Source organism: Lampetra planeri, chromosome 3, assembly GCF_965212315.1.
Source record: "Lampetra planeri chromosome 3, kcLamPlan1.2.h2, whole genome shotgun sequence".
Classification (NCBI taxonomy): Eukaryota; Metazoa; Chordata; class Hyperoartia; order Petromyzontiformes; family Petromyzontidae; genus Lampetra; species Lampetra planeri.
The window spans coordinates 15,591,838-15,608,884 of NC_136109.1; the positions used below are offsets into that span (position 1 = coordinate 15,591,838).

The 17,047-nt window shown below is 38.8% G+C and overlaps 1 protein-coding gene across 12 annotated transcripts in view; it reads left to right on the plus strand.

Annotated features, from left to right (window-relative positions):
- HERC1 (HECT and RLD domain containing E3 ubiquitin protein ligase family member 1) overlaps window positions 1-17,047 on the plus strand; it is a 116,587-nt gene that overhangs the window by 48,939 nt on the left and 50,601 nt on the right. For all 12 annotated transcript variants that reach the window (XM_078621734.1, XM_078621801.1, XM_078621771.1 and 9 more), the window contains 9 exons: window positions 145-308; window positions 3,538-3,696; window positions 5,382-5,488; window positions 7,000-7,110; window positions 8,302-8,481; window positions 8,926-9,165; window positions 9,528-9,611; window positions 14,302-14,513; window positions 15,657-16,031. In XM_078621734.1, coding sequence (XP_078477860.1) covers window positions 145-308; window positions 3,538-3,696; window positions 5,382-5,488; window positions 7,000-7,110; window positions 8,302-8,481; window positions 8,926-9,165; window positions 9,528-9,611; window positions 14,302-14,513; window positions 15,657-16,031 — 1,632 coding nt within the window. The remainder of the gene's footprint in view (window positions 1-144; window positions 309-3,537; window positions 3,697-5,381; window positions 5,489-6,999; window positions 7,111-8,301; window positions 8,482-8,925; window positions 9,166-9,527; window positions 9,612-14,301; window positions 14,514-15,656; window positions 16,032-17,047) is intronic.

Sequence of the window (17,047 nt, forward strand, 5' to 3'; positions counted from 1 at the left end):
ATTTCATACTTGAACAACAGCTTCAGCTTCAAATTCCAAAAGTTACAGTTATTCCATTTCCATCAAATGTCAATTTGAACATGCTTGTAAATCTGGAAAGTTTTATTGATATTAATTATGTGGGTTTGCCGATTTCTCTCGCAGCACCTACGCAGACCGGCTGAATCCCAAAGTGGTGCAGATGTTGCTCGACCTGCTGTGTAGCCAGTTGAAGAATCTCCTTACCCAAGCAGAGGGGGTGTTCACATCTGGTGCTGACAAGGGGCAAGAATGGGCAGCGGACACTGTTCATAATGTGTCTGTCGAATGTGAGTACAATGAGTCCATGAGCACCATTGCTTGCTATATTTCATGTGGGAGAATATAACATTGTATGTGGGGGAAGCAATGGGTTAACAGTGCTTTAATCCCCGAGGTTTAAGTTTTCTTTTCAGTTTCATTGATTAGGTATATTGTGAGCCATGAGGCTCTTGACTCGGGTGCATCCGCAACAAACAAAATATGAACAAAGAACAAACTTAAAGTGACGACACGCAACAGAAACATCCAGGAAAAAACAGCAAAATCTGATTCCTGGTTACGGCTAACATTTGTGTCAAGTGAAATCTGAACTGGTCTGGTCCTAGCCATGTCTTCACAAACCTGCACCTACCAGCAAACAACCACCATTGCTGACATAGTGTGTGGAGAGGCCTTCATCCAGCAGTGGATTGACAAAATGCTGTAAATTGTTACTATTACAATTTGGAATCATCTGACACTTTAATTTTCAGTTAACATTCGAAATGTTAATATTATACGTAGGCTTTTACAACCAATATTATTATTCATAATATTGATTTAACGGTAGATTGTGTACATATAATGCCAGTTTATTTTTGACTATAACCCTCCACCGAGTGACGGAGCCAATCAAATACATTGGAATATTTGCGCATGTGGCAACTTGATTTAATTGGCTCCGTCAAGTGATGGACGGTTATCGTAAAAAAGGCCTTGCACACAACACAATCTAACCAAAAAGAAACTGAATTATTGGAAATGTTAGCTTTAATTACATTGCTCATTTGCAAACGGGAGCATAATAGCTCACAATCCTTGTGTGCATGAAATTGGATTATAGTTTACAGTTTGGATATGCCTTCAGTCCTGTAATTCTCTCTTTTAAAATGTAATTTAAGAAGTGAATTAAAATTATATTGGAGAATGGACACTTTGTATATATGTTTAACTCATTGAAAATAATGTGGTGTATGGTACCACAGATATGGAACTGTAATTACAATGTAATCCTGCTATCCATGAAAAGCCATTTGTTTTCATGATCACTTATCTTGAATATCATGGACAACTGCACTATTATGAAACATTTCTTAAAACGAATAACAGGAATACTTTGCTGTTTTTATGAATAAAAAGTGTGCTGTACTTGGCCCTTCCCCCCTCTCCAACCATTATATAAACGGAGTGGTAGCTCCTGCAATCTCTCATTTACTTGATACAGCTGTCGTGGCTGTGACGGTTCCACCTGAAGACGGAAGCTTGTGTTGCCTCCGAAACGTCGTGATTTTTAATTTCTTTTACTTTTATTAATTTTAATGTTTTTACCTACGTGACTTTACCGAAAAAACCTAAGAATATGAATCCTTGCAGTCACGAAAGCTTCAAATCTAGAATTGTTTTTATTTTATTTACAACTCTCAATCTGTGCCTGCTGCTAAATGTGTCCCAGTACCAGAGCATAGTAATTTGCCACAAATGGTAGCTGTGATTGGGACTCAAACTCAGGTTTATGGGTGCATATGGTGCAGTGTGCTAACAACTCCCACTTATCAATTATTCATGGGAATGTGTGGTTTTAATGGTAATTTACAAGATGAATTTATCATACAACTCTTTTTATAGCATTGCCAACTGTTTACCCACGTACGTATATCCTTTGCTTTAAAGCTGACCTGGTATTTATTGTAGAAGGATTTTCAAAGTGGACTGCAATTGTGCCTCTGTGACCATCCTCTGTGTTTACACCTCACCCAGTAATTTGACATTTTAATAATCTATATCCCTTGGCTTCACTGCGCTTACCTAAAGACAATGCACTGTGATTAATTTCCTCTTTAATGAATGCCTTTTATTCATTCCGGAATGTTTTGATTACATCATCACATTATTGGCTGATTATTGCAACTTATGCAATATAATAAATTACATTTGGGAAAAAAAATTCCTATGATTTCCAGACTTTTATGGCGTATAAAACCTCAGTCAAGAAAGAAGAAAAATCCCCACAAAACTCCTACTATCCAAACGACATTTGGATAAAACTGCACCATTTAAAATAACCTAGGTTAACTCTGAGGTCATGAGCACTGAGCTGATGCCGTTGAGATGCATGGTTTGAATACAGGCAGCTGCCCATAATTAAACCATCCATGACTTAACAAATGCACGTTTTGAATTTGGTTGTTGAAATTACATCTCTGGGGGTGAAAAAAATGATATTGGTTTGTGTTTAATGTGAGTGTCATAGCAGAGCTTATAGGAAATGGTGCCTGCCACTGTGTTAATGATAAGAGGGCACTTGAAGAATTTTTCAGGAGAAATCCTTTTGAGAATGCCTTCCCACAAGCCTTTCTGACACTGGAGCACTACTGTGAGATTTCTCAATGGATTCTTCTGACTTGATGCCAACAGTATCTTTGGAAAACATCTGGGGAAAAATATGGAAATGTTCACAGAAAAGTTTCATAGATCTAGTTTCTTTAAACATCCTCCACAGTTGAGACCATCTTGTCTGCATCCATTTGCAGTCTTCCTGTTTTCTGGGAATTCACAAATGAGGGTGTGGTTTTTAGTGTTCATTCAATGACCAGCATGAATGAGACAAATATTGGAGAATCGTACAGCTAGATGACTTCATCTTGTCCAGCAACATAGAACATATATAAAGACCCAGATTATTTTCGTACCATCTGTTCCATGGCTCCTCCTTTGTGTTCTTCCTGTCTCCGAATTTACAAATACATTGAACAGCTAGCTGATCTACAGCTAGCCTTTAAGCTGTGGATCGGTTGTACTTACAAATAGAAGGAATTTTAGAGAATCCCTCAAACGGCATTGAACCGTAGTAACCATCCATATTGCAAAATGTACTAAGTATTTCGTCTATATCATGAGTGGCTTGTGAATGTTTAGAGCCTCGCTTTGTGTTAGTCAAATTTTTCTCATTACTTGAATTTCCTCCATGAACGATTTAATGTAATTTGTAACTTTTTTTCAGAGCAACACATTGTTATTTAGAAATCCTCAAGTTATTACTGTTTAACACACTATACTTATGGCAAAGTGAGTGCATTTTAGAGTAATTATTTAGAGTAGTGATGTTCTCTATGCAGAAGTACACCGTAAGAGTAGAATGCTGGTGATCTTTTAAAAAACCTGGTTTCTGTAAAGAGTGTCCTATTTAAGATTCTACGTGTGCGGTTTGTTTATTGAAGTGTAACGCACAATGCGTCCGTGCACCTCTCCGTTTTGCAGCCTGCACACCCAAGAGCATTCACACCGCCGAGATCCAGCTTGGGGACTTCCTGGTTTTTCTGCGGAGAGTCGTGTGCTCCAAGGCTATTCAGTCCAAGATGGCCTCGCCAAAATGGACAGAAGTGCTCCTGAACATCGCCGCTCAGAGGCGGCCCTCAGGTCAGCACGCAAAGGGACACCTTGTGACGCGCCGACTTTGCCTTCACATGTGAACCGAGTTTTTATTTAATATAAAGCATTCTCACACACACTATTCGATGCGTGTCTTTTGACTGCAATAATCAATAATCGACTCTTGACTCAATCTATATGTAGTTACAGGTACCTTTTACTGTAATGGTCGATTCTAACTGAATCCATATGTAGTTGCAGACTTATTTTTTTATTAAGCATTATTTTGAATCCAGTACACCGTACGAGTATAATACTGTTGATCCTTTAAATACCTGGTTTATGTAAAAAGTGAAAGAAATGATACGTGCACAAGACCACTAACTGAGAGTGAGAACTACCATGCTATGCATAGGAATATGTTGGCATCAACTGCTGTTGGCCTCATAATATTTACGTGGATGTGCACGCTGATAAGTGATAGCTGTGAAAAGCACGTTGTATACATGACCTGAAGATAATTGCAATGGAATGTTCCTGCAATATTGTGCCCACACGAGAGTGGGCATGTTGATGATATCATGCCACCTTTTTTATAGCCCAACACTGGTGGAGATTTTAACAATTCTGGAAACTGCCTGATGATGCTGGTTGTAACTACCAGCAAAATGTAATTTCGAATTGAGTGCTCTCTTACATACTGGTGTTTTGAAGTAACAATACTTTGTCATGTTTATTCACTTGACAGCTTTATTTATTTGTCTGTGTTGGGTCGAAGAGTGTGTGCGAAACACATTGGCATTTTATTTGTGCGTGATCTGACCCACAAATCAATGACGAATGATTACACTGAGTTTTATGTTCATTATAGTTTTTCTCTGCTGGGAAGACCGATGGGTAAATGTGAATGAGAATGCATTATACGGTGATGAGGGAAGGTTATTGCAGGGGAACAAAACTCAGCTGGCTGTGTTTGCTGTAGAATCCATTTGAGTTTAATACTGCAGCACATATGCCATCAAGTATTATTGATTTTGAACATGGAAACAAAGTAAGCACATATTCTTAGGTTTTTTCGGTAAAGTCACGTAGGTAAAACATCAAAATTAATGAAAAAAAAAAAAAAATCACGACGTTTCAGAGGCAACACAAGTCTCCGTCATCTTTTTTTTTATTTTATTTTCATTAATTTTGATGTTTTACCTACGTGACTTTACCGAAAAAACCTAAGAATATGATTCCTTGCAGTCACGAAAGCTTCAAATCTAAAGTAAGCACACCTTATGAGGTATCTAATCCTTTTATCACACAAGTAAATATGTTGAGGGCATAAATTGAACAAACCCTGTGTCCAATGATGCTGCCGGGTTGTGTATTGCCTGTTTTTTATTTTTCCGGCATGGGGATACCTGCAGTCATGTCATGCGTAATGTGACACGGATGTCACCAGAGACCACAGAGATTTAGCAATGGAGCTGGGAAATGTCACCGGAGTTACAATGAATTGTTTTCATGGTTAATCATCTGTGAATCCTTTGGGGTCCACTGGTAACAGGAATAATTGTGTATCCACTAGTTTTTCTGGGTGACAAAATTAATAAGAGGAACTTTATCGTATTTTAATTATTTTGTTAGGACTACGCCACTGTGGGTTGTGAGCACATTTGCAGAAGCACGAGTTACACACAGTTTTTGCGTTCCTTGTTTCTGAATTTTGGGGGTGCTTTCTGCAGGGGTGCCCTTGGTGGGGAATCTCCGCACCAGGCTGCTGGCGCTGCACATGTTGGAGGCCGTCCTTCCCGCCTGCGAATCGGTCATCAACTCGGAACTAATGCAGCAGGTGTGGCAACAGAATGGAAATTATGCTTCTCTCTCCACCTATATTTTGTTGTAAATGCCCTACGAGCTATAAACTGCATAATATTGGGTTGTGCAACATGTTATTTTCACAAGCTCAATTTTTAATTGAGAGCTGTAATTTACACACACCCACACATCACAGATATATTTAATTTAACTAAAAATGTCAGCCAAACGAAGTGTGACGTTTGAGTCATTTGTTGCTTGGCTTTTTCAACGTTTCAAAGCGTTCCATTTTAAGATACAACTTTGGTAAACTGAGTTTCGACTTGTCAATCTTATTCCTGTTCACACATTAATCATAATAAAGCACCTTTGAAATTGATCATCTGAAAGCACTGTACATCAGAGTTAAATATATATTCATGTATATAAAATACTGGCACCACTATAAAACCAATCACACTACAATATGTTGCCCTTATTGAAGTCCTTAATTAGTAATGAACAAATAGGAATTGACATGACTCGTTCGAGTTAAACACGTGACTGATCGCAAAGGTTGCCTTTGGGTTTCTTGTTTGTAGTACATTATCATGCATTTGATGTTGTTCAGTAGCTTTTTGTGTGCCTGGTGAAGCTATGAGCGCCAGTTCTTAATAAATGAGTATTAATGTTGCACGAGTTCTGGAATGGAAGCAGAACCATAGTACCTGAGGAAAATCCATGCGTATGAGGTGAGGTGATGTCATTTAAAGATCCACACACATGGGTTCATTAACTAGTTTTTTTATACCGTCATCTCTTGCCACCTTCTTCTTAGTGGGTTTCGACAATTCATAATCGGCATGTTCCACCAACTCTTGCCTTCAAGGCACTTGATTGCAGACGCTGCAATGCCAAACCTGTCGCAGTGGTTAATGTTGTGATTGTAATATGGTGTGATTTCATTTATCGTGTAGTATTACATTGATGCCAAAATAGAAAATAATTAAGTGAGGAAAAGTTTTAATTATCCTTGATTTGTAATTTATTGAAAACTTGAATCCAGGGACTTGCCTGGTATCCTGCCAAGGCAGGAACATGAGCACTTGGTTGTACATTCACCATGGTAAACCTTTGAGAGTTGACTTCAAGCCTGTTGAATTGAGCATCATATTCGTATTGCATTACACAATTTAAAGAACAAAAAACATGTCTTAGTGCTAGAACAGTGCTTATATGCCGATCCACCTTGAAACATAATCAATAAGCAGATAATTAGTCTTTGTCACGTATCTCTGTCTACACAGAAAAATAAAAGTACTTTTTACACAGTTGTCGCACTGTGGCCTTCTGGGACTTCAACAGAATTTATTTGGTACAAACAGACTCTGGACTGGTTTCGACAGCGTCTCAGTGCTGGTGAACTGTCAGATGTTATAGGCAAGGAAACATGTTGTCTTGCGAAGTACTTTTGTCTGGTGTGTTTTTTATCAATAATGTATTTCTGAGGATGCTTTTTTGCCAGTTGTGTGACGGACTGGCTTTGCTTTGGTATGCATGGCACAGGTTGTGGAGCGGTTGTTCTCGCTGCTGGCAGACTGTATGTGGGAGCTGCCACTGGCGCTGTCAAAACATCCAGCTGCCAGCAAGGACAGAGAGTCTGAGCTAAAACTGCTGGTAAAGAAAATGTTTTGCTTTCAAGAACACCAGCTTTCTATGCTGTTGTTCCATCATGATTCTATGGATTGGTTCATACCTAGACCCAACTGTATTTGTACATCCATAGACCTTTTGTAAATTAATTGCTGCATGAGGGCGTCCCCATGCCTTGTGGGTCGTGGTGGTAATTTGACCAAACTGTACCACAATGGTCATTCCTAGTTGATGAAAGGTGAAGATTGTACACTTGGGAGCATAGTTTAGTACAACAATGGATTTTGCTATTCTCCCGCTACTTTCCACCATTTCGCCCCACAGCCGATGGCCACTTGCTGTGCATGGAATTGTATGTAATCTGTGAAATACACATTTAATATGAATACAGGCTGACAGTCAAGATCAATTGTAAATAGTTTTGTGCAACATAAGTAAAAATACTATTTTTTGCTTATCTGCTTTGAAAGAGATTAGCTTACTCCATGTGTATATATATTTTGTAAGAAGACGGTGGAAATGTTAATGGTGGTCAGCTTTCATATTTACTGCAAGTTTATGCCCCTTGTGTTTTGTACGAGTTTATACATTTCGTACCTATCATGTTACATTTATATAAAGTTTAAGGAAATGAATACGAATGTGTGTGCGTCTACATCCCTTGTACGTTTTGTTTGTATGGACACAAATTAAAAGTTGTTGTTTTTTACCCAGGAATTTAATTTATTTTATGTTAACAATGCTCTTGTCACTCTTAAAATTACCAGCTATGAGCATATTAGGCAATTTTATCGAAATAAAAGAAAGCATTGTGTAATTTAAGAAAGCCAAGTCTAAACTTCATTTTTTTAAATGCACATTTTCTAATTTATATTACTACTTAATTGCCAATATTTTGGTGTTTGTAGAGCATTTATTTTCGCAGCAGAAAGCATGAATATTATGTTTTTTTTTATATTTACTGTATTTTTGTTTATGCCATATTTTTAAGACTGAATCTATTCTTTTGTTACCATTTAATGCATCTGCTGAACCTGATTACTTTCTTGGTAAAATAACTTTTTGGCCAATTTTCAGTGGAGAAATGGACACGTTTCGCAAAAAAAAATAGTTTGTTATATTATTGATGGGAAATTCCTTTCTGAAAACAAGAAGTAAACCTAATATGTGTCTATATTTTTAAATGTACCCCCCCCCCTTCCCTTTTATGTTTAGCACAAACCCCGAGAGGTAAGCGGGGAGGATGAAAACTTGCCCATTCAAGAGGTCACTTTTGACCCCGAGAAGACCATGTGCTGCACGGTGGAAAATGGCACCGTGCTGGCTCACGGTAGTGGGGGCAAGGGTTACGGCCTCGCGTCCGCTGGAATTTCCTCTGGCTGCTACCAATGGAAGGTATTTAACAGCAGGTTTGCACATGCGGGGGGCTGCAACAGCAGCTTAAGAACATAATTGTAAAGAATATTTCTCCCTTGCTAGAAGAAGTGTGGTGATTTGGTTGATGATGGACAAATCATGTGCATGTGATGGTAACCTACCTGATGAGCTGAGAAGGGGTGCGGAGGTAATAAAAAACGGGAGTGTCTTGATGGGCTTACAGTTTGCAAAAAGGCAATAATTGTCTCATCACACATTTAAAAATTATTACTTGTGTTAAGCTTACGTTTCGGTTGTCAAGACTTAGCAATAAATTATTGAATTTGAATGTTTTTGACCTGTGAAATGTAAATGTTCTCATTGCAATAAAATATTACATTTATAAATACAAATAAAGAATAAACCAATGATCCACTTATTGTTTTAATTCTGCCCGGACTGACCACACACTGTTTTGTGCAGTTTCTCATTGTAAAGGAGAACCGTGGAAATGAGGGGACGTGCGTCGGGGTCTCCCGCTGGCCTGTTCGTGATTTTAACCACCGCACTACTTCAGACATGTGGCTGTACCGTGCATACAGCGGCAACCTCTACCACAGCGGGGAACATACACTCACCCTGCCCAGCTTCACACAGGGCGACCTCATCACGTGTGTAATGGACACAGAGGCTCGCACCATCTCCTTCGGCAAGAATGGAGAGGTTTGAGTGCCACATTTCATATTTGGTCGTGTAAAATGACTGAGTTTAATCACATCACTGGAATCGCATTGCATAAATGCCTGCACTACTATTTCCCATGGACACGTACACACAAATACATTAACACTGTCATACACACAATCATCAGAACAACACTTAAACTATGTAAACATATAAAGACTCGGACATTAATGAAGTCCGAGCAAGTTGCCTGCGCCTTCTGTGCTCCCCTGCCTCATGTATCCTGCACTGAAAATAAGGTTTGACTGTCATGTCCAATGGGATGTTTATATTTTTCTTCTCGGTTCATATATGTTTTCTGAAATACTGTACACTTAACACATTCATATCTTGTTTTCCAGGAGCCCAAGCTTGCATTTGAGGATGTGGATGTGACTGAACTCTACCCATGCATCATGTTTTACAGCAGTAACCCTGGTGAAAAGGTATCTAAAATCACTCTACTTTTTTGACAGCACTACTGACAAGGGAAATAATGAGCTGCTCTGGGAGTATAGATGTCATAATGTGGGTGTCTGCATTCACAGTTCATTTTCCTGACACTTATTTTACCAGAATAAACATGTGCACTCCGTTAATAAAATATAAAGCATATAATTTTTAGTGACACGTGACTCCAAATAATTGCAAGACGGTTACATTTTGCACGATGTTAATGTGATGCCTTGGCACATTTTGGCAGTTGTCTCTAAAATTACCTTTAGACGTAACATTTTAGCGTTCTTTGTTGAATTATAAAATATCCCTACCAAAGGCTTCAAAAATAAATGTAATTTTTATGTGAATATTTCGATGCTGGGATTTAATTGCCTGAGAGTAAAGTAGTATGTGTAGTGGTGTGCAGTACTGCAGCTCAATCAGAGTTTTTGGTGTTCTACAGGTATGCTAAGGGGGATTGAAAGCATCCGTGTATGGCTCTGAGGTGAAAGGGTAGCGTAGATGTAAGAGTGCCGAGCCAGCACTGCTGAGATTTTGTAGCCGAATGAGTTTTAGTCACCCACGATTTAAAGCGAAATTCTCAACTGGAGTGAGTTGATGGTATCGGCTCAATCTCCACCAATAAAAAATCATCATTAAATTTGATTTTGCACTTTATTTGGCTAAATTCGAGCTCCTGAGGAAAACAAAAATGTCACCAACTGTCATGCGACAATCTCATTTCAGAGTGCATTGGAAAATGCGACCGACTGAAAATGTGTGTTTTTTTTTTTAAAGGTCATTTGAAGGATTTTTTTATAGAATCGTTTCTGCGGCTCATTCTGACACACGGTGCACACCTCTGAGATCTACAAATTGATTGTTTGTGTCTTGTTATAATGCCCATAGCCCAATTCAAGTTGGGAAAATAACGTAAACACTTGACTGCTGTATCAAATGTAAATTTTACGGTATGTGTCAGGGATGGTTAATTTAATGTATCTGTTTTGTTTGCATTAAGAGATAATATCTAATTTAACTTTATTACACATGTAAAATCCCCATGTGGCTAGTATACTACATAACTGGGATTTCATTGTTGCACCTCTGTACGTAACATTTTCCAAGGACTATTTTGAACCAAGAGAAGATTAGTCATTACAGTATGCTGTTTAATTTGTGCAAATTGTAATTCCCGTGAAACTGACAATAACTGAGAATGTTAGCATTCATTAGGAAGGTTAGCAGAAATGTAAGTATTCAAATAAAGATACTTTGAATATAGCTAGCTCTGCTTGGGAGGCTGTGTTATCAGTGCTTATTAGTTGGACTGTTCTCAATATACAATTTAACAGACTGCTGCCATGCCAATACCTAAGTGCGCACAATTGTATTTAAAAGCATTCGTGGGAATGCTGTTTTTGTAGTGTGGATTTATATAATAGCAATGTATGACGTCGCCATTCGAAGACATATAACTTTCCATTTTAGTCTTGTATTTTTGGTCAACTAATGGTTTTTAAATCCGCTTGTGTTGACATTTTGTGGAAAATGGGAGTGCTTTTTTTCATCCAATAGGGCAAGCTCTAGGGATATATGAATGGTAGTTCAATTACATGGCTAATAGTTTTAATGATTTTCTTTTCAAAACCTTTGCACTACTAGGCAATGACATAATAAGTGTTGTCGTCATACAATGCATCATAAGGTTGCTGATAAAAAATTTGCAAGTCATTATCTTGGTAAAAAATGTTGATGTCTCTTAATGAAGGCAAGAAAACAGAACAACACACCATGTTTCCCTTATAATTTCCAAATACAGTACCAACTCATGCTTATTGCTGCAATGTTCACATTAAACAGTATACTGCAATCACTAATTTTCTCTTGGTTCATAAAACACCTTGGATAATAAAATGTACATAGGTGCAGCAATTAAATATATCCCAGAGTTACATAGCAGACGAGCCACATGGGGATTTTACTCGTGTGCTTAAATGAAATTGCATAGGTTTCATTAAAAAACTTATGGTGTAATATGTAGTTTTGTTAACACATCCTTGTCCTTGATTAGTTTGTGCTGTAAAACAATCTATGATGCCCATAATCTCTTAATATGCCTATGATGCCCATCTCCTGAAATCCAACCCCCAGTCAATTTTGTGGGAGGTGGGCAGCAATAATAATAGCAGTCTCCTAAAAGTGATGGTGGTTTGGGGTCTGCTCTTGGTTTGTAAGACCGTAATGTCGTACAGTTACCAAAGGCAAATGAACCTCTCCATTAGATCAATGATACCCACAAACACTGCTCTCTCTTCTACCAGCCATACATGTCATTAGTCATAAAACCGCATCACTTGACCTTGATCTATTATCCATTGCCGAGGATATAGTTTGGCAGTTCCTAGATCTGTTGGGAATTTACATGTAGGAATAGTTATTAAATTTGTGGCGAGGTGGTATGAATAATTCCGTCTCGCATATGTTTCACTATTGTTTGAATTGCTCTGTTAATTTCAAAAGGGTGTAAGTCAGAACAGTGATGGTGTTGTGGTTGCACAATTAAACTGGTAACCGGAAAGGGATTTCACGCCATGGCTAACATTGGTAGTGAATGATATCTGAACCGGTGAAGCCCTTTCAGTTCTTCACCAGCCTGAAATGACTAGTGGGGTGAAGTATGGTTAAACATGGAATATCTTATCTCCACCAGGGCAACACTTTTCTATGCCCTGCAGAGAGAGATTGTTGCATGGCAATCAAAGGCAAAAACACAATAATTCTCAAACATAGAATGAACCACATGTAAGTGAAAAAGCAAGTTTAATGATGGTCATTGGTGACCGGGCTAAGACCCATCAACTCGCTGCATTTTTAAAACCTGGTTTAATTGCAGATATATCCAAAATTAAATCCAGAATCACAGCAGGTACCAGCTTCAGTGCTCTTACATGACATTGATCCCCGGAGCCACCAGTCCCGCTCGTTTTTTGTGACTTTTAAAAGTTCAGCCTTTAATATCCACCTCAGTGGCAATCTGTTGCCACATTTTATTGTGTGCATCATGGTGTGGTGGTGGGGCTGCTTTTTATGAAACCCACGATATGACAGAGCACAGTGGTTGATGTGTGTGGCCCATTAAAATTTTACAGTTTCACCGTCTTGGGTGATGTCTGAGTGTGCTTGTCTGGAAATGCAACCAGAGGACACGGTCAGTGTTGTGCATTCTAATCTAGAGTGGGATCCACTTTTGCTGCGGCTTTTGTTTGCCACTTTGTTATAAAGTCCTGCATATCATATATTGGTCTGTACATGCTTGAAAATTTTAAATAGAAAAAATAAATAAGAAGATATATTTTTACGTGCAGTTTTATTATTTCATTTTTATTCTTTGGCATGACAATTCTCACAATTGAATACAACGTTTTCAGATTTTCTATGGTTGAAGAGAATAACACTTTTACTTCAGGGCTTGTGCTAGACATGCCAACACAATAGCATCTGATTGCTTGCAAAATATGGTGTATCTCACATTTGTTGCTCAATTAAACGCATTTATTTTCATTTTACACAATGTAACTTGGCTATTTTACCCAGTTAGGCATGCATCTTTAAAGCTGTATTATCACCTAAAATAGTGTAATATGTGCTGTGACACAAGCCACTCATTGTAAAATTGCTCCTCACCATGTGACCAGAATAAATTTGGTGCATTTTTAACTCATAAACGTGTGATTTAGACCTGATAGTAAATGCAACATTTTTAGATCACTGGCTGTTGTGCTCATGAATAAAGCATTCTGGTTTTTTCCCATTACTAACATAATCGTTTACATGTAGGTGTAAAGTCGCTTTAAATTAGGTGACGGCTAAGTGACTTTCACGCAATACAAGACTTCCATTCCTTCGTGCTGCTGTTAATATCATCCAAGTGTGAACCAGGTTTTGTAACAATTCCCAGGCAATATCTGTTCAGAGTTCTAATAGGTGTCACATGTCACCCATCACTTACTTCATTGAGCACATGGGAATTGGGAAAATTGAAGTGGCTGCAAGCACATGGTTGTACCTGCACCTGATTGAATGTTGTCTGCAAGCGGGGACATGTTTAATTAAAATTGCACACTAACTTGCATAATTGTTTGAAACAGTTTTTTTAATCTTCAATGTCACGAGTAAAGATTTCCTGCATTTCATGTAAGCATTGTGGGTTGCTTTATACGACACGTTCCTAAATATTTGAATCATGAGGGGTATAATTTATCACTAATCATGTGTTATAATTGATTTTTTTTGTAAACCTTGCATGTTATTGGTTGATGTGAGCCCTGAACCCACTTGAGCAGTGATGGGCAACCTAGACTAGTTAGTGGGCTAAATTAATCAACTCTTGAATCAAATTATAATTACAAACGGTGACAGTGTGTGTAATTTGTGAAAAGGTGGGCAAAGTCTTGCATTCCTGATAAATAATTTTAAGAGTTGTCATTGGCGATATAAATCAAATCTGAGATTGAAGCATGGATGGCACAGAGAAAATGTAATCTAAACAGAAGAGAAAATAAATGTTTTTAGTCCCGTCTGGCTCGGCAGACTTCAGTTTGCAGAGGCTGCAGATGAAAACTCCATTCTGCCGTCCTAAGTTGAGTGCATTTCACACACACAGCACTACCTAATTTTGCTTTTGTTGTCTCGCAGGTCAAGATTTGTGAGATGCAAATGCGTGGGACCCCGCGAGATCTGCTGCCCGGTGACCCCACCTGTAGCCCAGGCCCTGTGGTTCTGTCCGAAGCCACGGTACAGCTGGTTCGAGTGCTGCACCGTACAGACCGCTGGACCCACTCCATCAATCGGCATCTTACAGAGCGCTTGCAGCGTGTGCGGCCCTGCCTTGCAGCTACCACCTCCAGGTTTGTGTTGCTGCCGCCTGCAACGCTAGTTCTGTTGAAATCTCAGAGGAAATGGTCTTTAAAATTTTGAAACGAGAATATTGTAAATTGTTTTATAACGGTGCTGAATGATACATTGTTTTTGGTTGAAATGTTAGGCATGTTCTGAGATTCATTTGATAATGCGTGTCTAGGCTCTTCCAATTCTGTATGGGCGTTAGGGGGTAATAAGCAGAGGTGGGACAAAGTCATTGTTATGCAAGTCCAAGTCGAGTCGCAAGTCATCAAATTCATGACTCGAGTCTGACTCGAGTCCAAGTCACATGACTCGAGTCCACATCTCATAGGTGGGACAAAGTCATTGTTATGCAAGTCCAAGTCGAGTCGCAATTCATCAAATTCATGACTCGAGTCTGACTCGAGTCCAAGTCACATGACTCGAGTCTGACTCGAGTCCAAGTCACATGACTCGAGTCCACACCTCTGGTAATAAGTCCAAGAGTAGAATAGTCGGTATCTCGGTTTTAGCATATTATTAAACGATCACCCATATTGCCAGCTCCATAGGTGGCTCTGTTATGAAAGGATTTGCTGGTTTGGCAAAATAATTCACGTTGATTGTAGAAATGCAATACCGTTTTGATCCATCAAATGTTTATATAAAATAGTATTTCAAACTGTGTATTGTAAGGGAGGGAGGTATCCAGATGGCAAATGCATATTTAATGTGTAAACAGGGAGTAGGGGAGTTGTATATTTTTTTTATATATAGGCTTGAGGTATCATAGGGACTTTATAAATTTATGTTGTATTTACAAAGAGGAAAATAAATATACACAGATGTACAGTAGAAGGTAAATGTTGGTGTGCAAGGGAATAATTGAGGAAGAGAAGTTCATATATTGAAGCCAAACGGAGGAAGTCAGCAGTGCATGCTCGCAGAGAAAAAGGGTTCAAGCATGGGTGGCATTTGATGAAAAAGCAGCCAAGCATGAACGAGGAGTTTATTGGATTTTATTTATTTATAAAGGAAAGACATGCTCGCGTTATTCTTGCAAACCTAGATTTCGTTCATTTTCTAAATGACATCCTACAATGAAAAAATCCAGTTCCAATGTTACATTTTATTATCTTTTTTTTTTTACTGAAACCTAATCCCTGCAGGGTTTGCAAATCTCGATCGGGCCGCACCCTCCCAAGGTCTGACTCGCAGTGCCGAGAAGATGTTGAGGAAGGTGCCGAACTGGAACAGGACGTGCTGGGGAAGGAGACCGAGTCGTCTGATGAACAGCAACAGCAGCAGCATCCCAACCGCCAATGCCGCTCCGGCCCCGGAGAGCTCTCGGATGAGCAGCTTCGCACGCTGTGTGTGGAAGTGTGGCCCGTGCTCGCTGTGATGGGTGGTGTGGACTGTGGCCTGCGCCTCGGTGGCCGCTGCGTGCACAAGCTGACGGGACGTCATGCCACGCTGCTGGGTGTTCTCAAAGAAGGCAGTGCCTCTGCCAAGGTTCAGTGGGAGGATGCGGAGGTCACAATCAGGTACTAGTTATGTTTAAGTCCTTTGGTGGATTTTTTTTTGTAGATGACTTTTTTTGTTCTAAAAGAGTATTTTATTTTATGTATCCACTTTGATTTTTTAATGTTTGTGCTTAATGGAAGTGGAACATTGGTATCATTTCAATTTTTTTTTTTCATAAATGGTTTGTTACGTAATGCATACAGACTCTGCCATCAGCCTAATCTAAATATTTGTGTTTCCCTTTTGTTAAATTTTAAGTGCTACTTGGGCGTTGCCTTGAAATATTAAAACACTATTGCTAATGCAATTTAAAATGAGAAGCTCCTATCTAATAACAGTGCTTTCCTAGACAGCATGTTAAACATGTTTTCCATTGTTTCAAATGCCAAGCAACCAAGCATTTTGGGTTTGGATTATTTAAATATGATTTAGGCAAAGTTCAACCTTTGTGCTGTGATAGCTCTTCTGACAAGACATTCCAATCATTCAGTTTAAGCGTTTAATGTGTAATGTTAGCAATGCCAGTCTTTGAGTATTATGAGTTCATGACACACTTTGATTCATTACGTGCATTGGTGTGCAATGAGCTGCGTAGTTACATAATTCATACTCTGTAGTACGTGGCATTTCCTATTGTGTCCACTTATGTTTCTCCCCACTGTAACTGCTCTGTTATTTCGCAGCTTGTAAGCTGTTTGATGACTTTCTTATTAGCTTTAAAAATCACCGAAATTGCATTTCCATTCTTCCTCTCCGCCATAATGCATGCATAGCATTTTTATTGCATTAATGCGCATTCAGTGTTACTACATTATGCTGAACTGATCTTTACAATCAAATCAAGCGTCCCATTGTTGTTGCAGTCTTCTTGTCTTCCTTGATTTATTAATGCAAAAAAATTTGCTTTGTGCATTGTTTCATCTTGCTTTTGTGCCGCTTTGTCTATCACAGTGTAGTTTCTGTTCTTCCTTTTTCTTTCCCTGTCTGTCCCGTCTTCACCCTTGGTATCAATGTGCTGACACGCACGTGGCTAAAG